The sequence below is a fragment of the Bubalus bubalis genome, chromosome 23 (genome assembly GCF_019923935.1).
Source record: "Bubalus bubalis isolate 160015118507 breed Murrah chromosome 23, NDDB_SH_1, whole genome shotgun sequence".
Taxonomy (NCBI): domain Eukaryota; kingdom Metazoa; phylum Chordata; class Mammalia; order Artiodactyla; family Bovidae; genus Bubalus; species Bubalus bubalis.
Genome location: NC_059179.1, coordinates 37,323,230 through 37,341,486, shown reverse-complemented (window position 1 = coordinate 37,341,486; position 18,257 = coordinate 37,323,230). Strand labels below are relative to the sequence as shown.

Sequence of the window (18,257 nt, the reverse complement as noted above, 5' to 3'; positions counted from 1 at the left end):
CTCAGGTGATTCTAACGTGCAGCCAGGATTGAAAAGTACAGCTTCAGACATGCCTACACTTCTTTGGCACCTTCTGTTTTTTTACTACACAAACTACAATTGATCTTTAGCCCCCCTCTCTTCTCCTTTTATTTGGTGGAGGGTAATAGTACTTAGCATTTCAGAGATTTTTGCCATCTTTCAGGCCACGTATGACAGAAGTTAGCCTCAGACTGAAGGGTGTTAGGGAGCAGCCTGATCTCATACCTTGTGTAAGGATTGACATACCTTGATGTAACAGTAATCGTTTTAACAAAAACTCAGGATCTTTGATCTTACTTGTGACAAATGGGGTCCTTTAGTTAAGGCATGTGAATGTTCAGTTGTGGCACATGGAATCTAGTTCCTTGAGCAGGGATCAAACCTGGACCTCCTGCCTTGGGAGCATGGAGTCTTAGCCACTAGACCTCCAGGGAAGTCGCAACAGTTGAACATTTACTATGCCTAAGCGTCCTTGTATCTTACATATTAGTCCACCTACTCTTAATACCAGTACAATGAGAGATGTACAAGTGTTATTCCTATATTCCAGATGAGGAATCTGAGACTCAGAATAACCAATTTGCCCCATGCCTGTGGATAAGTGAAATGCTTGGGCTGCACTTTTAAATTGCTGTGATATGTGACTTTATAGTGAAGTATACTTTAAGGGATGATGTCTTCCCAAGCTGCAGGTATCTTTCCCGTGAAAGAGTTGGTCAAATAATTCCTTCTTTTTTGTTGATTAATTCAGCATTTGGAAGATTTCTCTCATCAAATCACTTGAGTTGTGCAATTCATGGTAAAAGTTTTTGAAACTGTGAGCCAGGTATGAAACGAGAAGGCTTACTCTGTGACACTTTGGCATTGCCAAAAAAGGAGGAGCTGAGGAACATAGGTCACTATAAGTTTAGTGTTTGCAAGTTTTGCTAGAAATGGGGTTACATATGTATTCACTATGCTGTATGTATATGTGACTATTGTGTAAGGCAGTGAGCTTGGTTTTTTAATTTCAAAGAAATAGAAATATATGAGTAAATGTTTCTATGTCCTATTCCCCAGGTGCCCCTTCCCACTACTAAATGGTTGAATTCTTCCCATACTTTTTCTACCCCTGGGCAGGTACCTGGTTTCTTTTTTTTTTTTTTTTTAATTGTATTCACTCTTGGAAAACATATTTTCTGTGGTTTCCACTAAGATATGATAGGTGAAGGGCTCATAATTAATGCTTTTCATAAAGACCCAGTAATTGGGAGTCTGGACTCTATTGGCAGTGGAATGGAAGAACAGTTATCAGTTTTTTTGAAAAGGCCTTCAAAGCCGTTATCTAATGTTTTAAATAGGAAAAAAAATTTCTTAAGGTCAATGTGAGATCATGGTTTTATAATCCTTTATTGCTTTTTTTGTATATCTGTAATGTAGGTCATCAAGAATAGAGCGGTAAACCAGTTTTGATTTTTCAATGTATCTAAGAATACTTTTGAATGTTAAGTAAATTGAAGCAAAGTCTCTCACTAAAATATTTATTTCTTTTTTGAAATAATATTAGAAGTAGTAATAAGATTTGAGACCATGACCATAGATTACCCAGTCATGTAAGTGGATAGAATCTCTTAGTTCTTAGAATCTTAGTTCTTAGTCTTAGAATCTCTTAGTTCTTGTTTCTTTTTGTTAAAAAAGGAGGGACAGGACATTTTATTGACTTTTCAGACCCGAGGACAATTTAGTTCATACTCATTGGTTGGGTTTTATGATGGTGGCTGATAAGGAGCTGGTGAGCTTCAGTCTGTGATTAATCAAATCTTTTCTGTTGAAACTTTTTTTAAAAGGGGTATATCTTTACATGTATGCATTAAGCTATCTATGGGCTAATTTTCAAAGATTCTTTTTGGGTGTGGCTGTGATAAAAATTGTCTATTAGTTCTTATTTAGATGAAGTGTTGCTAATACTTCTGGGCATTGATGATATAATCCCATAAATATTTGTTTATTTGAATTGGATTTTAAGATTTCAGTCCTGCCATCATAATAACTACCCTTCAGATTGCTGTTGAAAGAAACAGCATGTACTTTACTATATGAATTGTTTTTTGGGTGTCTGCTCCAGTGGTTAGAATCATACACTCTAACATTAATGACCAGATTATTTGGAATGTCCTTAAAACTACAGGTTTCAGATTTTTTTTATTTCTGCCTTCAGGTTCTTCATAGATATAGAGAGCTTTGTCTTTTTTTTTTTTAAAGAAAAGCTGAACTTTTAATTAATTACTTTTATTTATTTTTGGCTGTGCTGGATCTTGATTGCTGTGTGGGCTTTTCTTCTAGCTGCAGGAAGCTGGGGTTGTTCTCTAGTTGCCATGCATCGGCTTCTCATTGCAGTGGCTTCTCTTTGCAGAGCACAGGCTCTAGACACATGGGCTTCAGTAGTTGCAGATCCCAGGCTGTAGAGCGCAGGCTCAGTAGTTGTGGCCCACAGGCTTTGTTGCTCCATGGCACGTGGGATCCTCCAGGACCAGGGATTGAACCTGTGTCCCCTGCATTGGCAGACAGATTCTTTACCACTCAGCCACCAGGAAGACCAAAACTGAGCTTTTGAAGATAAATACCAATTAAATTTTTTAAATGTCAAATTATAAAAATCCAAGCTTGGTTATTGCCAGGCTCTCTCATACCGGTCAAAATGGTGCTGGTCTGGGAGCGGACAGCAATTCTCCTGGGCCCACCTTAGACATTCTGCTCCATCATTAATCCTAGATCATTCTCTTTCTTGCCACCATAAACTCTGAACATCACATTCTCAACTGTGAGGATATCTAAAAATGGTGCTTTGGCTAAAAGTTGAATGCGGGGGTTATGATCATTTTTCTGGCAGTAGAGGATTTTAAGTAGAAAACTGCTACTTTCCCCACATAGTTGGATATATTTGCAAACAACTCCCATATTCTTGCAACTTAGAGAATTGAATCTGGCTAGGATCTGGTCATAGCTTAGTGGTTGATGATCTTGCAGTGCCTGAAATAGTTGTTCTTAGCTGAATGCTCATAGCATAAACTTTCGTCTGTGGGTAGAGCAGATATGTGACACTGAGTTTATTTTCTGGAGGCCAGTTTTCAAAAATACACCTCTGATTACAGTACCACAGCCTGATCATGCTGGAAGGAACTTCAGGAAACACCCACCTGTCTCCTTTCACAATTGCTGAACATCAGAGATGAGAAGTGGCTTGTCATCGGCATTTATGGCTCATAAGTCTTCCTAATGACCCAGGAGAACTGAAATTTGGCTCAGGGGACTCACATCCGCTCTGGTCTCTTTATCTTCCTTTTTCTTTAAAGCAGGAGCCCATCTTCTGTAGCCTCTTCTCCACCCCACCCCCAGTCTAGCAAATAGACAGTAGTTGGGTTCCCAGGTTTTTCCACAGTAAACTTTTGATAGCATTGTGACATTTCTTTCCTGTTTTTCTTTTAGCGATAGGTGAATATGAAGACCTTAGAGCAGAGAACCAGAAGACAAAGGAGAAGGTTTGTATTTTACTCTTTCTTTCCTCTCTTACATGTGTAAAAAGCCTAGACAGCATGGTGCATTGTTCTGCCACCAATTTCAGTTAAATGCGAATGAGAGTTGTTTTTTTAAAATTTCTTTTCTCCTGCATGTGTGGTTCAGGCTAATATCAACTCCAGGCTCCAGATGGTAAAGAATAGCAGGCATGCCACAGTGGGCGCTGCTCTGGGAGATTAACTACGCGGCTAAATGTGCAGCAAGGCACCAGGCCAAGGAACTCAGGCCCCCAAGAAGTGCACTTTTTCCAACAGTCAGATCGTGATTCTAGTGATGGCATTGAAGGCCTGAGACATTTACCTTTGGGGTTTAAGCATCTTAGATCTGGAGGGAACTCTTTGGAATCAGTCCATTGGCGTTTAGCTCAAATGTCTCCATAAACCCTTTGTATGTTTGCTTCCTCTAAATATGTGAATAATATTTTGGAAATTGAAAAACACCCAATGTGAAGATGGTGGAGCCGGTGAATATTTTCCTAGGCTCTGGCAGTTTTATTTTTTAATTGTTAAATAATTGAATTCGACTTACCTTTATGTCTCTGAACATACCCATTTAAGATTCATGAGTGTTTTTTTTAACATATGTCTTCTTTTCCTTATAAGTTTAGGGAAGGGACAAATAGAAGGGAAAGCTAAGTTTTAAGAAGTACAGGGACTATGTAGAGAATGAAAAGGAGGAGAGAGACAGAGAGCTGTCCATTATTGTTATTTAGATATAAATGAAGTTTATTTTAGATATTTAAAATTTCTATTTTTAGAAATTTGTTTGATAGACCAAATATTTCAAAGCATAACATCCATGGTGGAAAATTAATAAAACAGGTTCTTTGTGGTTATTAAAGAAGGTGCTCATCATTGCTGCAAATTATTCAACCTTGTCTTGAAAATTTCAGAGTAAGAGATGTAATGAAAATTGGCAGACAGCTAAATATTTTGGAGGGGTAAAATAATAAATTGTGGCATATTTGGGGGGTATTTATTGAGCTCTTAAGAATCGACTTTTAATATTAAGCTCTTAACATTTAACTTTTTAACTCATATTAATTTGCCACCTATATAGATGTTGGTGTGGTAGTATTAATGGTAAGTACTCTAGTTCAAAGCCCATTATGATGGATTTTTAGATCGTTATTTTTCACTCAGATTTCTTGCCCCTTTGCTTATTTGTAAATAAACCTTTAGTGTTCTATAAAATTTTAAGTATCTTCCCTTCCTTTTACTAGGCAGTACAGGAAATGGTGGGTGGGTAATGAGAATATTTGTGATAGAAGACGGCTGGTACATGCATCTAATATGGTAAGAAGGTCACAGAAGAAAGTTTGACAGGTTTTCTGGTTCTCAATTATTAGACATCAAAACCACAAATGTCCCAAGTCTGCCAACAGGTGGGGAGTGTGTGCCTAGATCCTGGGTCCCTGATGCCCCATAATTTCAAAGCAAAGCCGATGGGTGATGCTTAAGCCAGATAGCTTGAGCCTCGTTCCTTAAGATACCCAACCATCTTCCAGCTCGGGGAGAAAGAGCCAAGACTTAGCAATTGAGTCTCCTCCATAGATGTTTCTGGTTCAAGAGTGAAAGAGCAAATCAAGTAGGAAGAGTTAATTCAGGAGAACTCTTTGATTTACATAGAAAATAGTACTAGGGAAAGCAAACATGTCTCCATATGACAGAGAAAGAAGGATCTAGGAGAACATGAATAACATAAGAGGAACAAAATTTTTTTGTATTTTTTCTTATCCTTCTTTAATCCTTGCTTATTTGTAGACCTAGCATTGCCCTAAAAATAGTAGACATTCTATAAACATCTGTTATTAGTGATGATGAAAGTTGTTTAACTGCGAGCCACTTTCTGCAGTGAGTTTTTAAGTGAACCATCTGTAATACAAGTGAACAGGAGGTAAAATGCATTTGGCAAAAGAAGGATTAAAAATTAACTTGGCCTTTTACCTGTTTACATGTTTCTCTACACAGAGTATGTCCAGAAAGTTTTGTAACATCTCTATTGACCTGCTCCTATACTCATTCTTTAAAAATAACTATTAACAGAAATGGGAAGAAAAGACATGAAAGCGATATGGAATGCTGTGTGGTCGGGTAAAACAAAATAGGATGGCTTTAAGTTTACCACACTCTTGTTTATCTTGTGTTAAAAGACTAGCAGGCTTATTACTGCAGATTTGTCCCCCAAAGGGGGCTGTATGACAAAGGAGGAAAGCCTATAATAAAAGCCTTTTTATACAGCACAGAATGAGTAAAAGCAGCTTTAGTTCTGGAGGTGGTAAATGGAGAGCACCATTTTCTCTGGCAAAGCACTTTCTTCTGCCTGGCTGTGTGAGCTTTGTGCAGTCCACATCAGCAGATATTCATAGCTATTACTTCGTGACCCCAAACAAGTTCAGTTAAATTTGTCAAGGATAGGAGTCTAAAGTAAGACTCCTTTTGCCATAGTTAATTCAGTGTGGGCAAATTTTGCAGACATGGAAGGGAATAGAAAAATAAACAGCAAGTTTTTTCCTTCCTTGTGTCCACGTTAAGTTTAACCATCTGTGTTGTCTGGTCACGAACCTTATCAGTGGGAAGAGACACTGGGTATGATTCCTTTGGGTAGATCTTTTTATACCCTGTTTGGAATCTCCTCTGTTGAGACAGGTGGTGGGATGTGAATTTCCTCAGAACAGGCAGTTGCTGAAGAGACTGTTTTTTTAAGAAGCTACTGCAGGTCATGTACATCCCCTTATCTTCCTTATCTGATGCTCCCAACAACCCTGTGCCAGCTTTGTTTCACAGAAATCAGGACCTCAGGGCTCAGCATGGCTTCCCTGGTGGTGTGGAAGGTAAAGAATCTACCTGCAATGCAGGAGACACAGGTTCGGTCCCTGGGTCGGGAAGATTCCCTGGAGAAGGGAATGGCAACCTACTCCAGTATTCTTGCCTGGGAGAATCCCATGGACAGAGGAGCCTGGTGGCCTACAGTCCATGGGGTCACAAAGAGTCAGACATTACTGAGCGAGTAGCACTTGCACAACCTCCTTTTCAGGGCTTAACAGAGTCTAGATTCAGACACAGGTATCCTGACTACAAATACTCATTTTGAAGCAGGTAAACTTAGGGGAGCTAATTGACTTTTCCCACAAAAGTCTTGGTTTTATTCTTTATTTTTTATTGTTAGCTCAGAAATTTTCCACCAGAAATGATCAGATTCAATACTTTTCTGGATCGTTCTTCTTCACCATATATTGGTTTGTATTTGAAAACTGCAAGTTAAATGTCAAATCAATCTTACATTAGAAAAATTCTCACGTGTGTGTGTTTCTGTGGGTGTCTGCACATGTGTACCCGCCTGTGCGTGCGTGTGTATAGATTCTGACACAGTGCAGTGCAAGGGTCAGAGTAGGGGATTTGGGAGGGTGGGCCAGTGTCTTAACGGTCTTTCCCTTTGCAGTTCTCCCTTTTTAAGAACAGTGTAACACGATCATTTTGTGGTTTTTATCAACTTTTTTGCGGATGGAATCAGGATCTGAGTTGATGAGGAAACCTTGTATTGAAAGGAAAGTTTTTTGCTGAATGCCATTTGAGCACGGGGATGTAAAGAAAAATGTGGGAATATCCCACTCTTAAGTATAAAACCACTCTAATGAGGGATACAGGCAAGTTGACAAATGACTGTGATGAATTGTGCTTAGAACATGAATGCACATGTTCTAAGCATTCATATCCATGAACGTTCATAACGCAAAGTGTTCATATCCATGAACGCTTAGAATTTGGGGGTAGGATAGGAAAAAGAGCAGAGACAAGATTCCTACCCAATTCCAAGCAACAAACCCTTATTATTATCTCTTAATGCTTGGCTTATCACTTAAATTGTTTTTTTCAAAGTCTTCTCCCTCTCACAAGCAAGATTGTTGCTTCTTTGTAATGAAACACCTATTTCTTATGTACTTATCATATCTTATCAACCAAAATTCATTATCAAAATCTTATATAGGGCACAAGTAAGTTGTATGGGTTGGATTAGTGTTTTTTGTTTTTTTTTTTTTAAAAGACATCATTAAAGGTGGAGATGATGGAAAGGTTACTTTGCACTATTTTTTGCCTAAGTAGCATTTTCAACAATATGTTAGAAACTGGGAAGGCCTATCACATTGATTTCAATAACCCTTTCAAATTATTTTGGGGGTAAAAGAAAAATAGATATATATATTTTGAAGTCAACCAAATGAAGTTTCACTCTGCTCGTGAAGCAGTTATCATATTTAAATGTGTTAGTCATGCTTCTACAATTGAAGGGCATCCTTTATGACTCATTCAGAATCTTTGTCATAGTCCTTTGTGGTTTTTTCCTATATACGGAGGTGGCGGGGGGTGGGGGCCAAGCTTCTTTGAGCTTTTAATGGAATAGCTTTTACATTTCTCAGGGTGGTGGGGGTGTGTGTGGAGTGTGCATAAAAAGAAAGAAATCTGTAGAATAGAAGAATGTCTGCCTTTGAACAGTAAGTATTTATGTTTAATACTATGTTCTGAGATCGAGTTTTGAAATGAATAAATGTTTAAGTGGCTGATTAGAAGTCGTTTGGGTGAGCTACTGTAACCCTGCATCAGGCGGTTCTGTCAGCTTGCCAGGAACAATGAATGAAAAGAGAATGAGACAGACACTTTCCAAGACTTAGGTTTCAAGAAGCAAGATAGATGATACTGTTTGCATCTTGGCTCAGTTGTCTATTGTAAAAATTTCTTCATCTTGTGTAAATTTCAGAGGTGAAGGTCCCAAAGTATTTTATTTTTAAGAAATCAATAAAGAAGCCACTCTAAAGAGCAAGATATGCACCCATTATGCTAACTGTTCATGCATAATACATTCACATACATGCAGTTTCTTTAGAACAGAGTGGCAAGTGGTTGTGCCAGAGAAAAAGTAATTACTTAGCAGTTTGAAAGTGAAAATGAGTCTCTTATTAACAGCAATCTATCCAGAAACAAAGAGCAAGGATCTCTGTTCTGATGACATGTGTTTCCATCTAACACACAATACCTAGAATTTGGAGAATGCTGTAAGACAGCTTTAGGGGGCAGCTACTACTTTATTGCCTGTGAAAATTGGAGGGAAAGAACTTTGAATTGGAAGAAAGAACACCAGCACAAGAGAAAGAGAGTGAAAAGAATTCCGTCCTAGTGGGAATGATTTAATTTACTGTGTTCTTTAAAGATAAGCTCAGCTGAGTTCTAGCCAGACTTACAGAGGTAGAACAATAGAATTGTTGATTTTTATTAAAAATGATTTGATGGTTTTTGAACTGCATCACCAAAGATACTAACACAGGTAGATATGCACAATTCGAATGCTCTGCCTGTTTAAACTTTTAAATATTGTAACTGGACAAAAAAGGGATGAAGTTCAAGAAAAATAAATAAAAAATGGTGTAGGGTTGAGACCTCTTCAGACTCAATGTTGTAGGCTCTGCTGTGTGTTCCTCTAGTGCAGTATTTCTCTCATTATAGCAAGTGTTGTTATAAATTGCTTGTTTGATTGTTGATCTTTCTTGGTTGATCGTAAGTTTTATGAGAGCACTTTGCCTGGTATGTTTCTCACTGTAGTTTTTTTCCTGCTTAACACAGTGCCTGTATGAATAATTTGTTCAGTACATGGAGGAAGGAAATAAAGGCTCTCAGTGGTGACAGTAGATACCTGCTTAGAAGTCTAATTCAGTCAGCTGTAAGGCGTAGTCTTTGTCCAGATCGTCTGCTCTGTTGTCCTGTGTAGGCATGTGTGCACTTCTTGGGCTCTAAATTGGTGTTTCTACAGGCTCACAACCCTTGGTTAAATCTGTGCATCATGGAGATAAAAATTAATGTTTGTGTTAGTGGAAGTTAGACACAGTTCAGAACACCAGAGGTTTTCTTGCATAAAACATACACAGCAAAATGTAAAGATATCTTAGTGTCTGAATCAGTTATCTATACTTCTGCTGAGCCCCATTGAGCAGACATCTTAGTATAAACTGGAGTTGGATGATATGTGAGGCAGAAAGAGCAGAGCTGCCCATTTTGGGAGGGGAGAAGGGAGCGCCAGTTCACCCTGGAAAGACTTTCCTCTATAAGTCAGCCTGCCAGTCAGTGCTTTGAAATGCTGGTGTCGTTTCCGAAGCCAGGTAGCTGCCTGGATGAGCCTCAAGGAAGAGTTCTGGAAAACAGCCAGGGCTTCTAATATTAAGAGCTTTCAAAACCAGCAAGGCTAACCACCGGCCAATTTGCCACTTCATGAAGAGCCAGGATAGAGACTCTAGAATAGATGTCACGTTACCCAGCTTGCTTCAGCCAGCCAGCACTGGTGCTGCTGGGTTCTACCCCAGCCTTGAGCTGCAGAGAATCGTTGAGCATCATCATTAAGTGATGTGGGCCCAAGAACATCTGTTGCTATTGGAGAGTCTTCACGAGCAATTCTCACACAAAAAGAAGCAGTTTCTGCAATTGGTGCAGCTGCGCAAGCTGGAAAGAGGACGGAGTGGGATGGGTGAGGGGCTTCTGTGGGACATAAAGAGGTAACATCCTTCCAGAATCTTTACTTATTTCTTCCTGTTTGTGGAATGAGATAAAGATTACAAGATATATTTCTGGGTTCACCTAAAATGATGAAAAAAGTAGATATTTGGATTTCTGCTTAGTAAACGGATGTATCTTCCATATTTTGCTCAGCTCTGGTTTGGAATAAATAAGTTGCTTTTGTAGCATGTGTAAATCTCCCCCCCGCCACCACCCCCACAACCCCTTTCAGTATCCATAGCAGATGGTAAATTCTGTGGCTGCCAGTTCTATCATAATATGGTTGCAGAAAATAGAAAGCAACATGAAGACCTCTGATAGAACACAGCTGGTGTGTTGGGAGACCGCTTTGAAGCCGCTGGTGATGACTGGAGAGTTAGTGTGAAAGCGTATAGGTGGACTGTAGAAATGCCTTACTTGAATGTAGGGATAAGACTCTGATTGCTGAGTCCTGTTACTAACCAAGGCATGTCTCCCTGGGCCTTAGGAGAGGAGAGCTTGGGCATGGGTGGGCAGATTGGCAGACTGGTGGGGAAGTACAAAGCAAACAGGTGCCACATTCATGAAAATGAGAGGAGCATTCCCAAGTCAGCTGGCCAGCACGCTCCTAAAGCTAGGTGTTACACTATCTGGTGGGGAAAGGATCTCATAAACTTAGTTGAGAATCCAGGAGTCCAGCACTTGGAACTTGAAACACCAAAAGACAATAAATTCGGTTTACACATTAAGTTGGATCTAGAAACTGTATTAGAATTACTCTTTTTTTTTTTTTTTTAGCAGAAGTTAAATTCCCACCAGAAAGCTTTAATGAAAGGATATTCCTTTTCCTTTAGAAAATGGTCCTGCGTGAACCCTCTTATGGAGGGTCTGAGTCAGGGTTTAAGTAAATAGCTTTGCTAGTTTAGCACCGTGTACTCGCTTTGTGTATGCTAGCCAGAATGGGTTTACCCAAGTAGACGGAGGTTTTTAAAACTAAAACTTTTAAAAAGTTTCAGTTCTTGATAGACTAACGGCCAAAACTGAACAATAGCTTAATTTTTTTTATTTTAAAAATACTTTAAAAGCATAGAAAAGGGCAGAGAATAATATGACACATATACATGTCACAGAATTAGCTTACTTTTTCAAATTTAAAAGTAAAATTGAAGGTCCCCAGTGTCACCCAACCCTAGACCCTTCCCCTCCCTGGCTTTTAAGAGGCAACTACTCTCATATATTTTATCTGTATCCTTCTGTTCCATGTTTTTATATATATACCATATGTATCAGGAAATATACAGATGCAGTGTAAATATGAAGTACTTTTGTGTGTTTAAGGTATCATTTGATATATATATCCTATAACTCCTTTTACTCAGCATTATGATTTTTGAGAATCTGGTGTATATATATTGATAGATGTAAAACATTATAAAACATTGATACATAAAACATTAGTTCATTCATCTTTATTTATACTGCATTATATGGATATACCATAGTATATTGTTATAAATGCAGAACATGTTTGTATAGGTCATCTTGTACACATTACTAGAGATTCTACTGATAGAATCTAGAAGTATAATTGCTGAGTCATAGGGTATATGCAATTCCAATATTTTTTCTTGCTGTAAGGCCTGTGGGATCTTAGTTCCCTGACCAGGGATCAAACCCATGCCCATTGCATTGGAAGCGTAGAGTCTTAACCACTGAACCACCAGGGAAGTCCTTGCAATTCCAATTTTGCTAGTTTATTTCTAAAGTAGATATGCCAGTTGATATTTCCACCTGTAGTATGTGAGAGTTTCCGACTCCTGGTACCAGACCTTTTCAGTTTTTGCCAGTCTGTTAGATCAGAAGATCTCATTATTTTAATTTGGTTTTTCCAAATTGTCAGTGGCATCCTAATTTTTAGCCACTGACATTTGAAAGTGAAAATATCCAAAGGTATGAAATCCCCAAAAACATATCCCAGATATGTTTATCTGACATGGTAGAATTAAAATATAAAGTTGTGTCGTATTATATATAGTATAATAGTATTCTCACACAACTAAAATTTTAATTATCATTCTAACAGTTAAAATCACTTTTTAAAGTTTTAGACGTTTTTGATGAAAATCTTCCTAAAATGTGTTATACTTCCTATTTTGTGAAATTCTGTGCTCATAATGAATGTGTCTGATGTTGGAAAAGATTGAAAGCGGGAGGAGAAGGGGATGACAGAGGATGAGATGGTTGGATAGCATCACTGAGTCAGTGGACATGTCTAAACTGGCCTTGAAGGTATTAATGAATTTTTAAAAAACCTAACATCCCACTCATTTTCCAGTGAGTCAGTTTTTCACATCAGGTGGCCAAAATATTGGAGCTTCAGTGTCAGCATCAGTCCTTCCAGTGAATATTCAGGACTGATCTCCTTTAGAATGGACTGGTTGTATCTCTTTGCAGTCCAAGGGACTCTCAAGTCTTCTCCAACACCACAGTTCAAGAGCATCAATTCTTTAGCACTCAGCCTTCTTTATAGTTCAACTCTCACATCCATACATGACTACTGGAAAAACCACAGCTTTGACTAGACGGACCTTTGTTGGCAAAGTAATGTCTCTGCTTTTTAATATGCTATCTAGATTGGTCATAGCTTTTCTTCCAAGGAGCAAGTTTCTTTTAATTTCATGGTGGCAGTCACCATCTGCAGTGACTTTGGAGCCCAAGAAAATAAAGTCTGTCATTGTTTCCATGATTTTCCCATCTATTTGCCATGAAGTGATGGGACCAGATGCCATGATTTTAGTTTTAGTTTTAATTTGCTATCCCTTCTTCTATTCAGAATTCTAAGGATACAAGGACAGTGTCTTCTTGAGTGACAGAGGGCATAGGACGTTGAGGAGGAGTTTGTCTCGAGGTAGTGACCCCTTCCTATATTCCCCAGGGTTCTGGAGAGTTGAAATGACCCAGTTTCAGGAATCTGCCCTGTGCATGAGTGGGGTTTTTACTATGCCAGAAAAATACCTGCTTGAGAAGAGGGACAAATATTCTCTTAAAGAATGAATACATTTTAACTCAAGGATGTTAAATTGGTCTGTTACTGAGGAGATAATAAGCAGGAAGGTGACTCATTATCTTAGAAGGTCTGAGAAAATTGGCCAGATACAAATGGTACAAGTATCATGCTGGTGAGTGGTTATAAATACTATGTGGCCATTAATGCCTTTTTTTCTTCGTATTTTTTTTCTTTTTAAAAATATGTTTTCTTTTTTATTGAACTATAGTTGATTTATAATATTATGTTAATTTCATGTACAGAGCAGAGTGATTCCGTTATTCTCTCTGTGTGTATTCTTTCCCAGTATAGATTATTACAAGATACGGAATGTAATTCCCAGTTGTGATTGTTGTGGTTTAGTTGCTGAAGTGGTTTAGTTGCTAAGTCATGTCTGAATCTTTGTGACGTTATGGACTGTAGCCTGCCAGGCTCCTCAGTCCATGGGATTTCTCAGGCAAGAATATTGGAGTGGGTTGTCGTTTCCTTCTCCAGAGGATTCTTCCTGGTGTAGGGATCGAACTCGCATCGCCTGTGTCTCCTGCATTGCAGGCAAATTCTTTTACCACTGAGCTATCAGGAAAGCCCATAATTCCCTGTGCTAAACAGTAAATCCTTGTTGTTTATCTGTTTTATATATGCTGTGCTGTGCCTAGTCGCTCAGTTGTGTCTGACTCTGCAATCCCATGGATTGTAGCCCACCAGACTCCTTTGTCCATGGGGATTTCCCAGGCAAGAATACTGGAGTGGGTTGCCATGCCCTCCTCTGGGGGATCTTCCCAACCCAGGGATTGAACCCATGTCTCCTGCATTGCAGGCAGATTCTTTTCCAGTTGAGCTGCCAGGGAACCCATGGTATGTATCTGTCTAATCCCAAACTGCTAATTTACCTCCCTCCCTCTCTATTTTGGTAACCATAGTTGTTTGTTTTCGATGTCTGTCTGTTTCTATTTTGTAAATAAATCAATTTTTTGTATTATTTTTTAGATTGTGTGTGTGTGTGTTGAGTAACTTCAGTTGTGTCTGACTCTTTGCGACCTTATGGACTGTAGCTTGCCAGCCTCCTCCGTCCATGGGATTCTCCAGGCAAGAATACTGGAGTGGATTGCCATACCCTCCTCCAGGGGATTTTCCTGACCCAGGGATCAAACATGTGTCTCTTATGTCTCCTGCATTGGCAGGCAGGCTCTTTACCACTAGTGGCTCCTGGGAAGCCCAGATTCCACATATGAGTGATATATTTCTCTCTGTCTGGCTGACTGAGTGTGGTAGTCTCTAGGTCCATCCATACTGCTGCAGTGCACTGTTTCTTTTTTATGGGTGAGTAGTATTCCCTTACATCCAGAGGTATGAACCACCCCCCGCAAAGCATATCCCAGATGTGTTTATCTGACATGGTAGAATTAAAATGTAAAGTGCTATATTCACATGGTCATATATATATCAGTTCAGTCCCTCAGTCGTGTCTGACTCTTTGCAACCCCATGGACTATAGCACCCAGGCTTCCTGTTCAACACCAACTCCTGGAGCTTGCTCAAACTCATGTCTATCGAGTTGGTGATGCCATCCAACCATTTCATCCTCTGTCATCACCTTCTCCTCCTGCCTTCGGTCTTGCCCAGCATCAGGGTCTTTTCCAATGATTCAGTTCTTTGCATCAGGTAGCCAAAGTTTTGGAGCTTCAGCATCAGCATCAGTCCTTCCAATGAATATTCAGGACTGATTTCCTTTAGAATGGACTGGTTTGATCTCCTTGCAGTCCAAGGGAGTCTCAAGAGTCTCCAACACCACAGTTCAAAAGCATCAATTCTTCAGCGCTGAGTTTTCTTTATGGTCCCACTCTCACATCCATACATGACTACTGGAAAAACCATAGCTTTGACTACACAGACCTTTATTGGCAAACTAATGTCTTTGCTTTTTGATATGCTGTCTAGGTTTGTCATAGCATATATCTATCTATCTATCTATATATATATCTCACGTACCTTCTATATCCATTCATCTGTTGATGCATACTTAAGGTTGCTTCCTTGACTATTGTACATAGTGCTGCTGTGAACACTGGGGTGCATGGATCTTTTTGAATTAGAGTTTTGGACTTTTCTGGATATATCATTAATGCTTGTTAAAGATTTTTAATTTCTGTTTCTTTTCCTAAAACTGTTTATAAATTTACCCTTTCTTGTCTTTCCAAACTTATGATACAAACTTAACATTTTTGTTTTCTTTTCATTTCAGTGTGACAAAATTAGGCAAGAACGAGATGAAGCAGTTAAAAAACTGGAGGAATTTCAGAAAAGTATGTAAGCATTTCAGTGGAATTGTTCAAACACATACAGCTGTGCTTTGGGGTTATGTGGGTAGGCATGTACTCTGTGTTTAGTTGCTGATGCAATGGGCAGCCAAGAAAGGAAGAATTGTCTTCCCATTTGCCAAAAAAAATGCTCTGGCATTATTGTGATTTTTAAAGAAATGGATTGAGCATTATCATTTCATAAATATATTATTTATATATACATAAAGTACAGTTTGTACTTGTTATGAAAATTTTTACTATGCAGACCAGTTAAAAGAGAGCAAAAATTGTTACTTTGACTCTGATAAAAGCCAACATTAGTGTATTATAGTCTTTCTTTCCTGCTCTTTTATCTGTGAAATATGTCAACAAAAAATGCAGTCATGCTTTGCACTCAATCTTGCAGCCTACTCTTTTAAGTAAATAGTATATCATGGTCATCTTTGCATATTAGTAGAGAAATATATCAGTTTTTAGTGTTACCCATAGTATTCTATCATAAGATAGTACCGTAATTTATTTAAACAGCTTTTTAGTTTATTTCTGGTTTTTAGGAATTATCTGTAATGCCATGATAAGAATTCTAATTCATACATCTTTACAATGGTCTGATTAGTTCCTTAGGTTAATTCGTAGAAAGGGAATTCTAGGTTTACAGAACTTACACATTTTAGGAATTTGAATGGTTGAAATAGCTCTTTCACTGAGGAAAGTGATAGTCTCACAAAAGGTATAATTTCTTAATTTTTGCTGTTGTTTTTTTATGTGATATAAATCTGTTATTACTTTATCCCCTAAAATAGAGCAAATCTGATCATGCTCAGAAGGTTCAGGAGGAAATATGTCACAGGAAAGCCAGACTTTAGCCGGGAAAGTGACCCTCCCACTTGGAAGCAAGGCCTCTCTATCCTTCTCAGATGCCACGGTAGTCAGGTTGTTTGATTATATCATAAAGAGTTGACTTGGTAACTACACTAAAAAACATTTCAACATTTATTGTTGCTGGAGGTAAAGCAGCTATAAAAATGCAGCAGGATAGTTAAATTTCAGTAGCTAGTTTATTTCAGGTGTCTGGCTGTAACAAGGAAAACCTAAAGGGGATATTGTTGATAATAACCTGTCTTTGGTGGCCAGTATGCTATGACTGGCTTACTGTCATAGTATGCCATAGGTAAAAATATTTTTTTATCTGTGAATGTGTTTTGTTCAGGACTTTCTCCTTCCCTAATAGAGGATTAATGGGAATTTCTTACACTCAAACTGACACTGAGTTACAGCTGAAAGAGTTATACCATTGACATTTTTGAAAGTTAATGTATTTGAATTAGTTGTTGATATTGGGTTGGCCTACTGTGTGCAGTGGGAATAGTTCAAGTTCTTATGATTGGAGTTATCATAAAATGTTTTGGTCCAGGTAGGTAGTAGAGATTTTACCTTTTGCATTATGCAAAAATGCAAGCAAATTCCTACCAAATCAACTTACCTTTTTTCCTTTGAAGAAATTTTAAATACTATCTTTTAAAAAACTTTTTATTTTATACTTTATTTATTTCATTTTTATCATGTTGGAGTATAACTGATTAACAATTGTGATAGTTTCAGGTGAACAGCGAAGGGACACAACCATATATATATATATATGTATGTGTGTGTGTGTGTGTCCATTCTCCCCCAACTCCCCTTGTATCCAGGCTGCCGTGTAACATTGAACAGAGTTCCACATGCTATACAGTAGGTCCTTGTTGATTGTTCATTTAAATATAGCAGTGTGTACATGTCCATCCCAAACTCCCTAACTGTCCCCTCGACCAGCAAAGCTCCTTGTCTAAGTCTGTGAGGGTCTGTTTTTGTTTTGTAAGTAAGTTCATTTGTATCTTTTTTTTTTTTAGACAAAGAAGGAAAGACATTGTACGACATCCTTATTTTTTTTAACTTAAATTTATTTATTTTAATTGGAGGCTAATTACTTTACAATATTGTATTGGTTTGCCATACATTGAGATGAATCCACCACGGGTGTACATGTGTTCCCCATCCTAAACCCCTCTCCTACCTCCCTCACCATCCCATCCCTCTGGGTCATCCCAGTGCACCAGCCCCAAGCACCCTATATCATGCATCGAACCTGGACTGGCGATTTGTTTCACATATGATAATATACATGTTTCAATGACATTCCCCTAAATCATCCCACCCTCGCCCTTTCCCACAGAGTCCAAAAGACTGTTCTATACATCTGTGTCTCTTTTGCTGTCTCGCATACAGGGTTATCATTACCATCTTTCTAAATTCCATATATATGCGTTATTATACTATATTGGTGTTTTTCTTTCTGGCTTACTTCACTCTGTATAATCGGCTCCAGTTTCATCCACCTCATTAGAACTGATTCAAATGTATTCTTTTTAATGACTGAGTAATACTCCATTGTGTATATGTACCACAGCTTTCTTATCCATTCATCTGCTGAAGGACATCTAGTTTGCTTCCATGTCCTGGCTATTATAAACAGGGCTATGATGAACATTGGGGTACATGTGTCTCTTTCAATTCTGGTTTCCTTGGTGTGTATGCCCAATAGTGGGATTGCTGGGTCATATGGCAGTTCTAGTTCCAGTTTTTTAAGAAATCTCCTTACTAGTATTAGTAAGTAGTAGTTTGCATTCCCACCAACAGTGTAAGAGGGTTCCCTTTTCTCCACACCCTCTCCAGCATTTATTGCTTGTAGACTTTTGGATAGCAGCCATTCTGACCAGCGTGAGATGGTACCTCATTGTGGTTTTGATTTGCATTTCTCTGATAATGAGTGATGTTGAG

At 38.5% G+C, this 18,257-nt stretch overlaps 1 protein-coding gene across 4 annotated transcripts in view; it reads left to right on the top strand.

Annotated features, from left to right (window-relative positions):
* Positions 1–18,257, top strand: part of SHTN1 (shootin 1) — a 110,537-nt gene that overhangs the window by 14,645 nt on the left and 77,635 nt on the right. For 3 of the 4 annotated variants that reach the window (XM_006071689.3, XM_044935097.1, XM_006071691.3), the window contains exons 2-3: positions 3,487–3,539; positions 15,383–15,443. In XM_006071689.3, the coding sequence (XP_006071751.3) occupies positions 3,487–3,539; positions 15,383–15,443 (114 nt within the window). The remainder of the gene's footprint in view (positions 1–3,486; positions 3,540–15,382; positions 15,444–18,257) is intronic. The other variant, XM_044935096.1, reaches the window with a different exon arrangement.